Here is a 16,598-nt window from a genome sequence, read left to right as displayed (position 1 = left end):
ATGCCTGGGAGGGGCTGAGGACACCACCTCTTAGCTGTGGCTGTAGAGCAGAATGCAGGTAAGAGCTGAGGACACAGTGCTATACCTGTAGTCACTGAACTGGCCAGACTCCTTCTGAGGCCCCGTCACTCCCCTGCCCCCACCTCATGTATGCTCAGACACAAAGCAACTGTAAAAAAAAAAAAAAAAAAGGGAGGAGCTTCAGAGGTAGCAGAGAGGAAGGGTTGTCAAGGATCTCCAGGAACCTACTGATGTGTGAGCTGGCAGATTCTTATCAAGATCGGGATGTAATAGAGTGTAGTTTTAGACTGAGTCTGTCACTGGCTATAAACAGACCCTGAGATAGGGATGGGGTATGGGGTGAAGAACTCTGAGAGGGAGGATATCAGGAGGGAGGCAACATTTGGAATGTAAATAAATAAAATAATTAATTAAAAAAGATGTAGAAATGGGTATGAGTCTTTTCTGAAATATTCTCCCACATTTTCTATAAATCTGTAAAGTATCATAAAGTGTAACTTACCTAAAGAATAAAAAGAGGACTGACTATTAGCTAGTAATTTTAAAATATCAGCTGAAAGTGTCTAAAACCAGCCGATTGCTGGGCTTCCTACACCACTGTGGCCTGGCCTGCAGCCCCCACGTGGTCTCAGCCAGCTTTTGTCTCTCTTACTCCTTAACTAAAATCTCTTCCTCTATCAGGCTGGATATAGGACCAGGAAGCCCAGGAGTATCTTGAACTAGCCACCTAGAATCTCCAACTTCGCCTTGCATAAACTTGGAATGGATTCTTTTTGTGGAGTTTTTGTGAGGATACTAAGCCCACAATCCAGTGAGCTGAGTTTGGGCTACATGTGTATTCTTCTATACATAAAGAAAACTGTAGATTTTAATAATTGATACAATTTCACCATTTTGTTGCATTATTAAAAAGCAAAAAGTTCAATTGTTCTTTGTAGGAGAGGAAGCTCATCTACACCATAAGATGCTGTGAGCTCCTAAGGCAGGCTCGCCTTGTCTGTGACGAGTCATTACAAACAGTAATGTGTTAAGCCAGCCTATAAATATACACGCTGTGCTTTAGCAAGTAGTCATTTTTGTTTGGAAGCTGTTTTTGCTTTCTTTTTGGTATGTGACCAGTTGTTTTCTGCATGCCATTGGTATGTTTTAGAGACTAGCATCATTTTAGAAGAAGCTAAAAGAAAAGCCCTGTTTAGTATGAGGTCTTCCAACCATCTCAGTTTGATGATTAAGTTACATCTCTTAACAAGTCTAGGAGAGCAAGGGCCCAGGTAGGAAGGAGCTGGTTCGTGGGCTGGACATTACTAACCATCATCCACTTCCTGGTGTCTAGGGGCAGAACCTACTGTATCAGATCAGCCCAGGAAGCTGGAGAGACTGGGCTTCCAGAGACCCTGGTTAGAGGGGGCAGATGCCAGCCCAAGAAGGCTGCTGTGATTGTCCTTGTTTGGGTAGTCAACACTTGCCTAGACACATGCTTCTGCATCTTGAAGCATCTTACACCAAGAGTCCACTGTTTAGTCAAAAAATTTCAGATGTCCCTGTGAAATCGCCAAGGGAGATGTCAGTTCTATCTTAATGTGCTACAATGGGAAGGGAGCCAGCCTCATGGTCTTCATGAACTAGGCCCTCCAGAGAACATCCTGGCCCAATGCCCATCCCTGCTGCAGTCGTATGACCAGTGGCACAGCAACTGCATGGGAGAAGAGCGGTGCCTGGGGCCTCTCTCCTCTCGGAAAGCACAGTCCAGATTACAAATGGATTGGATAGCAAGCATCTGATAGAATCTGCAGAGCCCTCCCATGGCAGCATTTTCGCAGGAGAAAGCTAAGGCTCCTGGTGTGAAGTTATCCAGGCTGCAAAGGAGATGGAGTGAACCTAAACAGAGAGCCAGGCCTGGGGAGCGCTAATCAGTCCAGTTTCTATGGTAACAAGAAGTGCTTCATTTTATTACACCAGAACCCACAGAAAACGAGATAACGGCCAGTGCTCTCTTTTAAAAAGTCATGCTCCAATTTGGGTAAAACTGGTGTAATTTGTTAGAGGGGAAATATACCTGCTACGTTGACTTATGGCAGCTTACATAAAGCGATGCAGGAAAAGGAGAGAGAAAGGGGAATAATTTGATAAGGTGGTTAGGTGATCCCAGGCAGGGAGGTAGATAGGCATTCCTCATAGGCTCTGACCTCAAAGCCAGCCAGCCTTTCTGCCCACATTTAAAATTAATAGAGCAAAACTTCGCTGATGATGGAGCCACTCACTTTTATTTGGCTAACAGCCCGCATTTGCTTCTTCTCTCTATTTAAATTAGAGGGCTGCTGGAGAGCACGCCGCGCTATTTGCCTTGAAGGTAAAATAACCCAATCATATCCTTACTTAAATGTGTGTGCACACGGTCAAAATTTAAGTTGTACTCGTGAATATTTCACTTTTGCGCTGCCAAGGCCTCTGGAGGCTAGTACTATTTCCTGCATAACATCCTGTAAGAGGTTCACTATTAAAGCATAGATCGGGGACAAGAGCATGCCATTGGCATCAGGAAGCTGAAGCAAGGGGATCAAGAGTTCCAGGCCACCAAGGACAACATATTAAGACACTGTTTCCCCCTCTTAAAATATCAGAAACAAAACAGAAAGATATAAAACAGTAAAATAGCGTCGGATAGAGTGACAGTAGTGGCTTTAAGTGGACCATCACTTCCCCTTTCCCCACCGTTCCCTGGCAAGGCTGCTGTGGACCAGTCAATACCTCTCAGATCTACATGGATTGATACAGAGCCGTAATAGACTGCACCGGTGAAACAGCATTCGGGTTTTTATTGATGGTTTTTTTATGTTTACATAAATATTTAAATGATCTTCTGTTTATTTTTTTTAGTGTTCTGGATGCTTGGATAGCATTATGATTAGAACAGCTTTGTCCTTCTTCCTTGACTTTATGGTCTGCAAGTGACAAGTTTTCTAATGTTAGAGCAATGAGTAGCCTCCCTCTCTCTGACAAAGGGAGAGCATTGAGGCTGTGCATGTAACTCAGTTGACAGAATGCTTGCCCAGAATGCACGAAGTCAGGGATGGCATCCCCATCACTGCATAAGCCAGGCACAGTGACAGACACCTGCAATCCTCACATTCAGGAGGATCAGAGCTCATGGCAAGTTCAAAGCCAGCCTAGAATACATGACACCCTGTCTCAAGCAAGGGAACAAACAAGTGACAGCAATGAGAGAACATTCTATGGGAAGTAACAAAGAGAAGTTCCATAATCCTATATGGTACCTGGCTTCCAAGAGAAAACAGCCTGCTCTGGAGTATTGAATACTCTCTGCACACCAGACAGTATTTTCATGCCCTAGACTTGGAACAGGGTTTGTTATTTGGTTGTTCAAAACATACTTTGGGTCAGGTTTCCTCCTTTGTAATTTCTACCCTGATAGCTGGTACAGTCTAGATACTGTTTGACATCCTTGAGGGAGGCCCCTTGTGTACCCTGAACCTTCCTCTTGCCCCAGAGTCCCACATGTAGAAGTGAGGTTTCCTGGAAAGTAGACTGTGGGACTTGGAGATGCCAGAGTTCATGTTTACAAGTTCGTGTCATTTTTAGAGATTCAGAGGCCGATTACAGAACCATAGAAGACAGTATAGCAGATTAAGCACCGTGTGGATGCTTTGACAATGATGTGAGTGCTGGTAGGTTATGTGTCCTGCAAACATCATTCAGAGTTCAGACTGCAGGGGGAGGTGCAGACAGAGGGGCTCCTAGCTTCCAGAGCACAACAGGGCTGATTGAGGATTGGCCCGGAAGTGCCGCATGTGTAAAGGGAGAACACTGGGCCTTGTGGGAATTGAGGCTGTGTTACTTGGAGGTCTCAGATTTGTAGGCAGTATCATAACAGGAGCTTTGCTTGCAGGTCCTGTAGCCATGACAAAGAACCACCTTCCTCAGATGCTGGGCTTCTGTGCTGGCTTTGGCATACAAGGTTTAATTTCATGATGATTTTCTTCTGTGCATTTGTTTTCAGATATTTGAGCAGTTTGTCAAGACAAGAATAAAAGAAGAATACAAGGAAAGGAAAAGTAAATTGCTGCTAGCCAAAGAAGAATTCAAGAAACTTCTAGAAGAATCTAAAGTATCACCCAGGTATGAAAAGAGACATATACCAAGTGTTTTCTGGGTCCAGAAATGTATCATGACTGCAGAACTGACTTCATTATATATAACAACATTTTAAAGACATTGAAATATTTACGGGAAATACCTGTTAGCAACAGAAGCCCTTTGGGAACCTGGTACTTCTCGGCCTGGCAGATAGTGTGATATACTAAGTAAATCCCCCATAGTGATTGTGTTTCTGCTACAAAGTTCAAAAGGTCAGCAAAGCCTGACTCTGCAATCTAATGATCCTCCTAACTCTCTTCTCAGGGGCAGAGTTATAGGAGTGTGCAGGGCCACACCTAGTTTACTACATAGGACCCAAATGCAAGTCCTTATGCTTGGTTAGTAAGCACTCTTCACTGTGGCGGCAGCTCTCCAGCCTATATATTTTTATTTTAAATGGTAACTAGCAGTATAATATTTGAAGTGTATATTAATTGTTCCTTTCTGTGATGACTTGGGTTTCCGTAGTATGGTCTCTAATGTGTTTGGTCCATAATTTAGTGCACACTAATACTGGCTGCATGGTGCTCCACAAACCACTCTTCCTGTCTGGAGGACTTTGAATTAGAAAAAGTCTGTGCGGCTTGGATGTCAGGAAATGCTAAGGAAAAACCAATTATGTGTCTGATCATCTGAAAACATGGCTTCCAGTCGAAGAGCCTTGAGTACTTGGCCCAGCTCTGACCTGCTCATCTACCCAGGAGTGGTCAAGAGAGGGAGGGAAGGATGAAGTGAGGAATTAGGAGCTGGTTCTAGAACCTTAAGTTCTGGCCTGGCCTGGCCTGGCCCAGGGATAAGGTGCTGGATATCTGTGTGTTTTTATGATCTCATCTGAATGTAAGCAATCATACTAACCTCAAAAACTGACAGAAGAGACAGCACAAGGTCCTGCCATGTGGCTCTTACTCCCTGACCAGCACAGGACACTCAACAGTGATAGCTGGCACCCTTGCTGCTCATTGGTAAGATCCTAGTGACAAGCCTGAAGTCCCACAGTGTGTCATGAAAATAGAGGAGGATACAAAATAAACTGAGCAAGTTGAAGAAAAAATCTCACATACAACCCACAAATACATAACCATTACACACATTATACACGCACCTCACACATCACACATATCTCTCACCATACACACACACAGACACACCATATATCACACAGCACATGTGTGTATGCATGCACACATACACACACACCACACTACGTCATATCACCTCCACATTACAGGTAACCCACCACACATACATACACCCATCTCACACACACACACACACACACACACACACACACACACCACCACCACTACCATCACTACACACAGCACATACTCATACAGCCCACTATATATATATATATATATATATATATATATATATATATAATAAGTGATATATATATATATCACTTATTTCTCATTACACACATAAACCTCATTATATATGGATCACATATATATCCCCAACACACACACATCACACAGGCACACATACCATAACCCAACAACACAATACACACACATCACACTCCATAATGTACCCTCCATATTACGAATACCACCCACATAACCAACCACACATATATAGATCCATCATATACGTCTCACTACACACCACACATTACATACAAATCCCACAATGAACATATACACACATCATACATATCATCACCTACTCCTCATTACACATACACTCCATTATATACACACATCACACATACATCCCCACCACACACACACACACACACACACACACATACACACACCACAGACCATGAGTGAGAGAAATCAAGCAGGCTTAAACACACCCCTATTTAACACTAGATTTCCCCTTCAGCTGTGCTGTAGATAAATGTTACTGTGTGTTTGAGGGACACAGTGTAACTTACAGGAAACACACAGACAGTAAAATGCTTACTACAGTAGAACATATTAAAATATTATGAAAACACACTTGGCTTGTATTACTTTCATAATTACAAAGTGGTTTATAATCTTAAAAGTAGCCAGATGTGCCCTTGGTTGTTTATCTTCTCCCTCGCTATCACCTTGTCCTCCCAAGATGTGGACAGCTCAACCTTGGGGTAAGATGCTGGAGTTAGCTTAGGCTCTTTAGAGTGTTTTCAGCAGTTGCTATACTAGTCTCTAGTACTCTTGGCTATTGTCCAAGCTGACCTTGGTGATCTGTCAGTCTCAAGTCCCTCCTGAGAACATGTGAGAACAGTATCCATGGACCAGTCTCATGGCTCCTGGACAGCCTAGCACACATACCCCTCTGCTTGGGTGGGACACCTGCACAGTGAATGCTGGTGCCATCTCTGTTCATCAGGGCATAGCCACAGGTTCATGGCAGTCACTCCAATGACTTCTTGAGCTCCCCAGAGCCAGCAGAAAGCCGAATCCACCCCTCCACATGGCTGAGGCACACTGGGCTGTTATTCTCCCTCATCTTCCATGATGCTTTTCTGAAGAGATTCCCCGAATGTGATCTGGGCGGGAGCAGCATTGCCTGTCAACCTTGAAGAGGCCTTAACAAAAGTGCAATGCTAGCTGCAGCTGCAACCACTAGAGGAAGAAGCAGGGTTGAGGAGATGGAGAAGGAAGGACAGAAGTGAAGATGAGGGCAACCAGAGAAAGAAGCTTTCCTTTCAGAGGACCCATTAAGGAAATGCCCCTGCAGGCAGAGCAGACAGCCAGCAGCTAGATGCAGAAAGAACTGGGACAATGAGGAACCAAGTCCTAGGACCACCCTTTTAACAACCATGTCCATATATGCTTGTCATTTGTCCATAAAAGGCTATAAGCTGCAATAATTTAACACAGTAATTGGATGTAAACTTCTCTATAAAGATAATGAGCAAGAATGGCAAGAGTTTCCTGAGTGAAGAGTGATTTCCTATGCTCACTGAGTGCTCAGAACCAACCATCCTCCACAATGGGGACTCTGGGTGACAAGCGCACCAAAGCTGTGACTGGGAGGAAGACTGGTTGGCTAATGCCAGATCCTGGGTTCTTGGCCACTCCATAGCTGCCATTCCTGGAAGCTCCATGTGGGATCTGGGCAGGTTGGGACCACTGCCTCTCCAGATTCTGACATTGTTTCAAAGACCTGGCACTATTATCACCCCTTAAGCTCCTATGATTGGCAGGTCTGTCTTTCCTATCAAGTAGTGCTGGACTCTATGATTTCCTCCAGAAGATCCCTGGTTTGGCAACAGGAGGTTTTCTGCAGGGAGAACCAAGAACTCCCTACCTGCCAGCCATGGTTAGACTCTCAATGTCAGCAGAGACTAGAGAGCCAAGCTGATAGCAGTGTCTCTACCCCAGATCACGAGGGTCCAGTCAAATTCCATGTTAAAGGACCCAAAAGAGAGTGCCTGAGCACTCTCTGGGTCTCTAGAGGACACTAGCTTCCCAAAGAAGACCAGGGCTCCCAAGAAAGAGTGGGTACCAACTAGGGGAAGAAAAGATGGAAGGCTTTCTTTGCTGCACAGCCCCAGCATATATGGAGCACTGTAGCAGGAGGAGGTTCAGGGAGAGCAGAGGCTTTCATGGATATACAGCAGCATCAGAAATAGGCATCCAAGGCCAGAGATATGTAAGTAAAATCAGGTCACAGCCCTGCAGGACCCAGCCCCTCAAAGCCAGTTGGGCTGCAGAGGTCCTGTCCCTGGGAGCTTGCTTGTCATTCTGAGGTAAAACAGGACTCATTATCTGGGAAGATGTCTCAGAAATGTCTTTCTTTATCTTTCAGGACCACATTTAAAGAGTTTGCGGAGAAACACGGCCGGGATCAGAGATTCCGTCTCGTTCAGAAGCGAAAGGATCAGGAGCACTTTTTCAACCAGTTCATACTTATCCTAAAAAAACGGGACAAGGAAAACAGACTAAGGCTCCGGAAGATGAGATGAGTCTGTGCAAATGCAATATGACAGCGGGCAGCTGAGTGTGCGCTTGGGGGGGACTTAGGTGGCAGTGGCAGGCTGTTCTGCCCAGTTCAGGCGGCTGGGGCGCTGGATGTTCTCAGAGAATTACTGTTTCATATTGAAGCTCCCTCTTTTGTACATTGTTCCCAGTTTGATGCATTTCTAATTACCATGAGATGTCGAGTCTTTAAGTGTTTTAATTATGCAAATTACTTGTAATATACACAAATTATAAACCCACCACAGGTTTGTGGTAAAGCAGCAGCAGGAAATGTGGGTAATCATCTCAAGGTGTTGCCTCCACTCCAAAGGACTGTCTAGGACTTCCCCGAGATTTTTGTGACTCACCCCCTTTTGTGCAGGCCTCCCATGGTGTTCGTAGATCAAGGCCCCTTGTTTCCTGAATAGTAGAAATGGGTTTCATTATTCATCACAGTGACAACCAGACATTTGACACCCATGTGACTTGTGATCACCTGAGTGACTGGCTTCTTTGAAGGTGTATCCCGGCCAGGAGAAGGGAGCCATGCTGGCTGTCAGAGGTCCTTCCTAAGAAGAATTATTTTGTACAGAATCATCATATTACTATTTGAGTTATTTTTATTGTATGCCCAGAGTTTGCATGAGATTTTTCTCATCATCTTTGTATAAAAATTTTAAATTTTTTTTAACCAATAAATATTTTAAACCAGCATGTTTTCTGTCTGAGGCATGCCTCACTATCTTAGACAGCAAAAATGAATCAAATAAAGACTTCCAATTTCAGAAGATTGCAGACAGAGGTAAGTGTATGCCATGCTGTGTCAGGATACTAGAACAGACCTTACCTACTGGTATGGACTGGGGCACACCCTGCTGAAAATCTCAGCAGACTAGTTTTTTTAAATTATTGAATGTCAGCTTATTTATTTCAAAGCTATGGAGTCCCTCTTCAAAGACAATGCCCTTGTTCCCTGCTGACCAATGACAGCCCCCTAATCTGCCTTCTTCATGATCTCACACATGTTAGACTGCACTTGGGTGTGGTAGCGTCTACACCATGCTCGATTAATGAACTCTGCCTTTCAACCATTCAAGTCTCTCTGCAGGTTGACTCATGGCCCTTGCTTATGTTCTGCATAGCAGGGGATCTATAGCCTAGCTGGCCCTGACCTCAGAGGTGATAGACTTTCCAGTCCGGCTTTGGAGGGGCTGGTGCCAAGTCAGTATGCCAGTGAACAGCTGTAAACTGGAGACCGCCCAGTGATTTGAACAGGACTTTTTAAAGAAAGAATTGCTAATACCACAGGTGTTTGGGGTTATGATGTCTGGGTCCAGGTACTAATGAATAATGTAATGACAAATGACCAGAACAGCTATTCCCTATCTGAACAGGGGCCTTTGGCCATGGCTGTGGTACAACCTGACTGGAGAGGGTATAGCCCTGGCTTGGTGAGAGATAAGCCAAGTGTGGTCATGCTGGTAAGAACTTGGTGGAATTTCATCCCAGAGCTTAGGAGAACCACTCATGTGTCTCTGTTTCATTGGGAAAACTCTATTGCAATCAGCCTAGGCAAGGTGTCAGGGTGGGGATGTTGCTGCCGCTAGGAGGTGCTATCTTCTGAACCTTTGGGACAGGGGCTAGAGAAACAGTGGAGGCTGGGGGTGGGGCATGGCTTCGAGGGTGAAGCCTACAAGGCCCCTGCATTTGGACAAAAGCAGTTCTTATTTCCACATGGGATAGCATCTATGTAAAGGTGACCGGTGAGATTGGCAACTTGAACACAGAACATACCTGCAGCCTGAATGGAGTTCTTAAATGTCTCTTACCCACCCAGCATAGTAAGGAATTCGAGCATGCCCTGTAAAGTGGTAACAGTGGGGGCAGGGATGGGTCTGAGCACCTCTGGAAGCCATCAGTCCACTCACTCCCAGTTCTGGGCTTGCCCCTGTAATGTGGATCACTTACTCTGCACCCACACCTCTGTTGTAGTTGGACTCCTTGTCATCTGATGACAGCAGGAAAAGTACAGGCTCTGGGCCCCTTCATTCCTAGATGCCTCCAGGTCTAGAAACAGTGAAAAAGGAGAGTTGGTGTTAGCTATATCTCCTTCCTTGGTCAACCTGGGGGCTCCAGGTCAAAACTCTCTGGGCAACTGTCACACAGTGGGAGCCTATAAGGTGAAGCATTTCTGCCCCTTTGGCAGGCACCTCATCTACTGAGGACTTTGCCATCCCTATCTTTAACTCTGGTTCTGTTTCTGCTATAATCACTACTCCATTTAAACCTTATCAGTGATGTTTGTTTAGGGACCATCTGCTTACTGTCAAGCCTGACCTGTGCCATCACCACTGATACCAGCACTGCTATTGTCATACACAGCAGAGTGGGTGTCACACAGTCAGCCATACACACAGATTGGGACTACACAGTAGCATCCGAATTGCTGCCAACAGAACATGAAGAGGGTCCTATGTTCTCAGCCTCAGTGAGGGACACAGTACAGGGCAACAACTCATAGGCATCCCTGACTCGTAAGAAAGTGGCCAGGACCTTCATCTACCTATGTGGGAGCTAACATTTTTTGTGCACATAAACATGACTATGATTCTAAGAAACTCAGAAATAGCTTCTCTATATTCATGCCCATCTGTGGATCGTTGGGCATGTATGTGATGCAGATGAGTTCAGCTGTAATCAGATAGGAGCCCAGGGAGAGAAGGGTGTTCTGCAAATCCACAGGCATATTCATGTCAGCGACATTTGAGTCCTCTGCCTCAATTGAGGGCTGCAGGTGTGGCTTACTTTTTGCAATCTTTAAGGCATTCCAGGAAGATGACAATCTATCGTAGACTCTCCTCTTGCTACTTCCTTTATGTTCTGCCCGTGTCTCGGTAATTCTAAATGCCAGTAACTCGACAAGGGGTGAGCGCCATAGTCACCTCTCTGTGTTAAATAATAAATAATCATAAATAATACATCCTCTGCCTGAGTCAATCCATCAGCTGACATCAAGTACTCCCAAAGGACAAGTGTATTGGAAGGCCAGGCAGTCTTCCTGCTGCAGCTTCAGAAAGTAGCTGTGGTCAATGGCATGCCTGCCTTCCTGATCTCCATGTGGGTGGGTGTGCCTTTCACCATCCTGATTTTCTCCCAAAGCATCCCCAAGGAATCTGCACCCACTCCTAACCTCACTGCTCCAACCCAGGCTGCTGAATTCCCTACCCACAGTGCCCTTTCCTTATCTCTACCCAACAGTTCTCAGCTTCTCATTGGTAGTGAGAGTTACCCCTTCCCTGTCACACTAGAACTTCCTGTCTAGTGCAGGAAGTTCTCAGGGAATTCAACCCCTGACGCTGCTCATTCTGAATGTCCTATGTGACCACCCAGGAAGAGTGGCCGTGGAACTCCTTGGCTTTGGGTAGCAGTGGTCAGAAGGGGAGCTTAAAAAACATTGGCAGATATTGCTAGGATAGACTAACCAGGGTGGACTGTTGTCCCAGCAGCCTCTGTGTGGGCAGTAATGACGCATTCCTTCTGCCTAGTTCCCCAAGCGCTCTGGCCTCGCTCAGCATCTGCTGTTCTTTCATTCAAATGCACTGCTGTAAACAAACGCCTTGAGACAAGAACATTGTTCATCTGTGTTATTTCAAAACCTTTAAGCTTTGCTTTGTTTCTAATTTTTTTTTCCACCACGCAATAAAGCGTGACCTGGGTCAGAGACTCCAGATAATTCAACAAAATACCTCAGGAAAATAAACTGGTACCTTGCTGGGTTGCCCCAGTGACCCTCTCTGCAGATGCTAAGCTGGGGCACGCAGTTCCAGTGACACGGAGCTAGATGTGGACAGTAGCCATGGTGGGGGCCAAAGGATGACAGTGTCCAAACTCCTCAGGAGAGCAGGATTGGAGGCACATAGCTTGCTGAAATTTTGCAGGTTTGTGTCATATGATATAATCCTTCTCTGCTGGGACTCTGGTTCCAAAGCCTTTGCCTCCTATGAGGTGAGGATGGCCTGGAACCCACCACTGAGGACTGCGTGAGGCAAGAGACAGGAGCATGGAGCGTGACAGCTGTGTGCGGAGCGCTTGCCAGCCAACTGTTGGTTGATCTGTGAGTCATTTATTTATCATTTAATCTGGTGCTCGTGTGGTTGTCAAGGGAACCTTGTGGTGTCCATTCTTTCCTTCCATCTTGTGGGTCCTGGGGAATGAACTGAGGTTCTCAGGCTTGATGATACTAGCTGTCACCCATTGAGCCACCTCACCTACTGCCTCCATGTTCTGAGACACAATAGCGAAAACGTGTACTGTAAAGCATGACCTTGTCATCATTAAGTAATCTGAGAGCTCTGGAGATACAGGCATGACAAGGGGCTGTGGTCTTCCTGAGACCATGGGGCTTCTCAAAGGAGAGAACTAAGCAGCTTCCCCTCCCTTTTTCTCACCCAGGTTAGCATATATAGACACAAAGTCAGGTATGTCCCCTGTTAGCCCATTGACCCAGGGTGGGGTCTTGACCTATTCCATCAGTAGAAATTGGGAGAGGCCCCACTAGCCAGGTCATCTTGGCTTGAGGACAGGTCTCTTGGGCTTCTTGAAGAACTATGTGTCAAGAGGGAGCTCCAGCTAGGGGAAGACTATGGGTTATGTTTCAGATAAGCAACATCAGGAGTTGAGGGAGGAAGGGAACCTTAGGATGACTCAGCTCACCAGCCTGTGAGAGGGACAGACGACACCCAGGGAGCAGACCTCAGCCCATCCAGATCAAGCCTCCACAGATGAACAAAAGCTACAGTTACTGTAAGCTGCTATGTCTCCAGAATATTGGCCGGCATCCCTGTGGCTGGCTACTCCTGCTTCAAATGCTATGACTCTGGGTCCAAAAATGACCAATGTATCAATCAACAGTTGACTGTCAAATGCCTCTTAAGCATACTTGATGCTCTTGCCCCTTGCCTAAATAAGTTCTGTCCATAGCCCTCACAATGTGTTCCAGACCATGTTCCCTTCATGGGACTCTAAGGCTTGGGAACCAGAGCCCCACGTACATCACTTGCTCCCAAAACTATTTGACTATTGGTCTTCAAGCTACCACCTTCCTCACCTCTGAGCTATGACCTGTAAGCTTATTTCACATTTAACTTGGGGAGCAGTCCTGAAGCATCTTCATATCTGGCTCCTACTTGGCCTTCCATACTGCAGGACCAGCTTCCAACCTCTGAGGTATCAGTGGTCTCTTGAGTGACTGAATGAGTGGATCATCTAGCAGCATGAAACACCAGCCAGAAACAGGCACATAAGTCCATTTCTGCTCTGACAAACCTCAGAGGTGCAGGAGGGGAGATGTTTGTGTGGTAACAACTCCACTGTTCATCTGCCACCCAGGCGCTTGTTTTCTGCGACAGCCTATTCAGGCTGCATGTGGGTTTGCAGTGCTGGTGACACTTTGCTCAAATGATGAATTACTTCCATCCTGGTCACCTCATCCAACGCTCTCACCCGCCTATGACCTCGGTTTGCAAACCACAAATGAAAACAGCTGCTGTCCTGCTCCAGAGGCTTCGGTCCTCCACACATAAAAGTTTGTAATCAAATGACTGCCAACTCATTGCTGTCAGAGCCTTGAGCAGACAATTTGCTCTGGGCGCTGATGGGATAACCCACAAACAGAGATTGTGTTGAAATGGAACGCTCTTGTGAGTGAGCAGCCGAGTAACTGCTTCATCTGCCTTCTGCCGAGCCCTCAAGCCACCTGCTCAGGCACACGGCCATGAGGCACCCAAGGCACTTCATCCTGACTCTCCCAGCTCCACCCTTTGAAGGCCGACTTGCAACACTGGGAATCTTCTCCTGATCTCTGGGATTTGACGGATGCTTGGGAGAGTTAGAAAAAGGGCGCCAAATCTTCTACACCAGCACATTGGCCATAAACAACATTGATGTCATATTTTGTGCAGCTCTTCTGGGTCTTGGCATGACTTGGGAAATCCAAGCAGTCTCAAGAATGGCAAGAGGGTCCCACGAGTACAGGTTAGCCCTTGGCGCCCAACTCTCTGGCTGCTGCCACTCTTGTCTTGGGGACCCCACCTGTTCTCACTATGCATATTCTAAATACCTCCCTGTGTTCACACAGCTCCCAGGCCTCCCACAAGTAAGCTACAATTTGTAAGGGTTTGTCAGCTCTGTAAGCTACAATTTGTAAGGGTTTGTCCTACCCCACTCCGCCTGAGAGTCTCTGAAGGACTCTGCCTAGGGAATTCTTACAGTCCTCATAAAGTCCCCAAATACTGAGGTGACCCAACTTATGGGGAGATCTTAATTACAGGGTTTAGCAGGCCACCTGGCAGAAACTAGTCCATCTGGAGACAGGTGGCCAGATGACTCTGGGAGAGGGAACCTTGCCATTTGCTGCTTTTACACTTTTAACATAGTTGGAATGGGAAGGAAAATAGACTGTCATCTGTGACCAGATGTCTTCTAGTGTATGGCAAACATCTTTGCACCCACTTCATCTTCTCTCCCAGGACCAGACCCTCATTCTCTATCCTCTAGACTTCTAGACCTTGACTATATTACAGCCTCATGCTGGTCCCTCCTGTGCCAGGAGGTAGGTACCAGGCACTCTCACAAGGGCCTGATGGGAGATGCCCACCTGCAGGTACTCTGTAGGCCTGCCAGGCTACAGGACACTTGAGGAAGCTTCTAGACTAAGAAGAGATTTCACCCTGGCCTTGCTTGTTCAACATCTCACCTTATGCACAAATCCCTCCCCCTCGGTCTGAATACTCTCATCCCTTGAGCTTCCCCGGCCTGCTGCCCAGAGAGTTGAGAACCAAGGCTCTGATTTGTCCATGAGCTCATCAGCCTCCTGAGCAGCACTGCAGACAGTGTGCTACACACAAAGACACCTGTCACTGCTGGGCCTTCAGACAAGTTCATCAATAGCCAGACCCACAGCACAGCCACCTACATAAGCCCATGCCTTCTCCCCACTGCCAACATCCAATGTAGTCCAAACCATAGGACTTTTTTTTTTTTTTTTTTTCATAAAATTCTTCTGTTCTCTAGTTTTCACCTCTGGGTTTCTGTGGCCTTTTCTGAACTGTTGCATGGCTGGGAGATGTGTGTGTGTGTGTGTGTGTGCCTGTGTGTGCTTGTGTGTGTGTGTGTGTGTGTGACTCTGTGTGTGTGTGCCACAGGTTCCAGAAGCTAATTGGACACAGGTTCAGAGGCCACCCTACACTGTCCCTTCCACCTGCTGCTACATCTTGTCCCTCTTTGCCATAACTGAGACCCATCTGTCTACCTGTTCCCCAGTCACCCTAACAAATCAGTGTGGCCAGAGAATAGGAGAAAAAAGTGAGATATCAAGATCAACATTTAAAGAAACCTGTGGACAGAAAGACTGGAAGCCCTTCAGCACCTGGACTTCTTACAACAAACAGAGCATGCTTGAGAAAAGTTTGTGGCATACAAACGTGGGAGAGTGGTGCTGTGTAAATGTCCTATCAGTTGTGTGTCTTGTGGCCCAGCATTTTAGGGCTTTCCCCTCAGCTCGTTAGTCCACTCTTGGTCTCAGGGATGCTCTCCATTTCCTAATAAAGGCTCTCTCTTTCTAACCACATTTCCCCTGTCTAATTCTTTGTCCTGAGACAGGAGACCACAGGTACTTCTGCAGGATACTCCAGGGTACTCCAGGCTCTGTTCCACTCCCACACCACCAAGAATGTGTAAGATGGAAATGGAGTTAGGGGGTCGAAGTGTCCCTTTCAGGGAAGATGTTTTGCATGCAATGTTTCATTCTAGAATGGCACACACACACACACACACACACACACACACACACACACACACACTGCTGCCAAATCCTTAAGGATGTCCTCTTGCACTGTGCAGCCTCAGGTGTGATGCTGACCCTCCATCTTCAGTTTCTGAAGATGACAATGTCCTAAACAAACCAGCAGTGTGCCAGGAGGGCGAATTTTTCTCCATTAAAGCTAAAACTGGAATATGGTGTGTGTGTGTGTGTGTGTGTGTGTGTGTTTATGTGTGTTTATGTGTGTTTATGTGTGTTTATGTGTGTGTGTGACAGCCCAAGGTTCCAGAAGACTCCTCACTTCTTGCACCTCTTAGATTGTAGCGCCCACATCTCTGTGCCTTCATGCACCCCTACCCAGAGCCCTAACCTCCCTTCAGTGCAGGGCTCCCAGGGGAAGTGGTCTGGCCCCTGTGATCATCCTTTGACAGGATCCTGTCTCCTGGAGTGTGTAGAAGTCAAGGAAATGAGAACAAATGGGATGATGACTCCCGTGAGAGGACAGATTGCTCCTTGGAGCATTCTGAGCAAGGCAGTGTGGGCTCCAGTGGGGATTTCCCTTGATTCATCTCCACGTCCATTGGAGACGAATCTCTCCATTTTAGTCCTCTAATTCTGCCATGAAGTCGCAAAATGTGGGCGTCCCATATGCTCTTTACGATAAATCACCCCTGGCAAAGTGTGCTGAGGAATGAATCAAT

At 46.3% G+C, this 16,598-nt stretch overlaps 1 protein-coding gene across 1 annotated transcript in view; it reads left to right on the top strand.

Annotated features, from left to right (window-relative positions):
• The window catches only part of Tcerg1l (transcription elongation regulator 1 like), a 183,841-nt gene extending 175,051 nt beyond the window's left edge, over positions 1-8,790 (top strand). Inside the window, exons 11-12 of the mRNA XM_034515698.2 lie at positions 4,040-4,158; positions 7,927-8,790. Coding sequence (XP_034371589.1) covers positions 4,040-4,158; positions 7,927-8,083 — 276 coding nt within the window. The 3' untranslated portion in view covers positions 8,084-8,790. The remainder of the gene's footprint in view (positions 1-4,039; positions 4,159-7,926) is intronic.
• The last annotated feature ends 7,808 nt before the right edge of the window (positions 8,791-16,598 follow it).

Source organism: Arvicanthis niloticus, chromosome 1, assembly GCF_011762505.2.
Source record: "Arvicanthis niloticus isolate mArvNil1 chromosome 1, mArvNil1.pat.X, whole genome shotgun sequence".
NCBI lineage: Eukaryota > Metazoa > Chordata > Mammalia > Rodentia > Muridae > Arvicanthis > Arvicanthis niloticus.
This window is presented reverse-complemented; position numbering and strand designations above follow the sequence as displayed.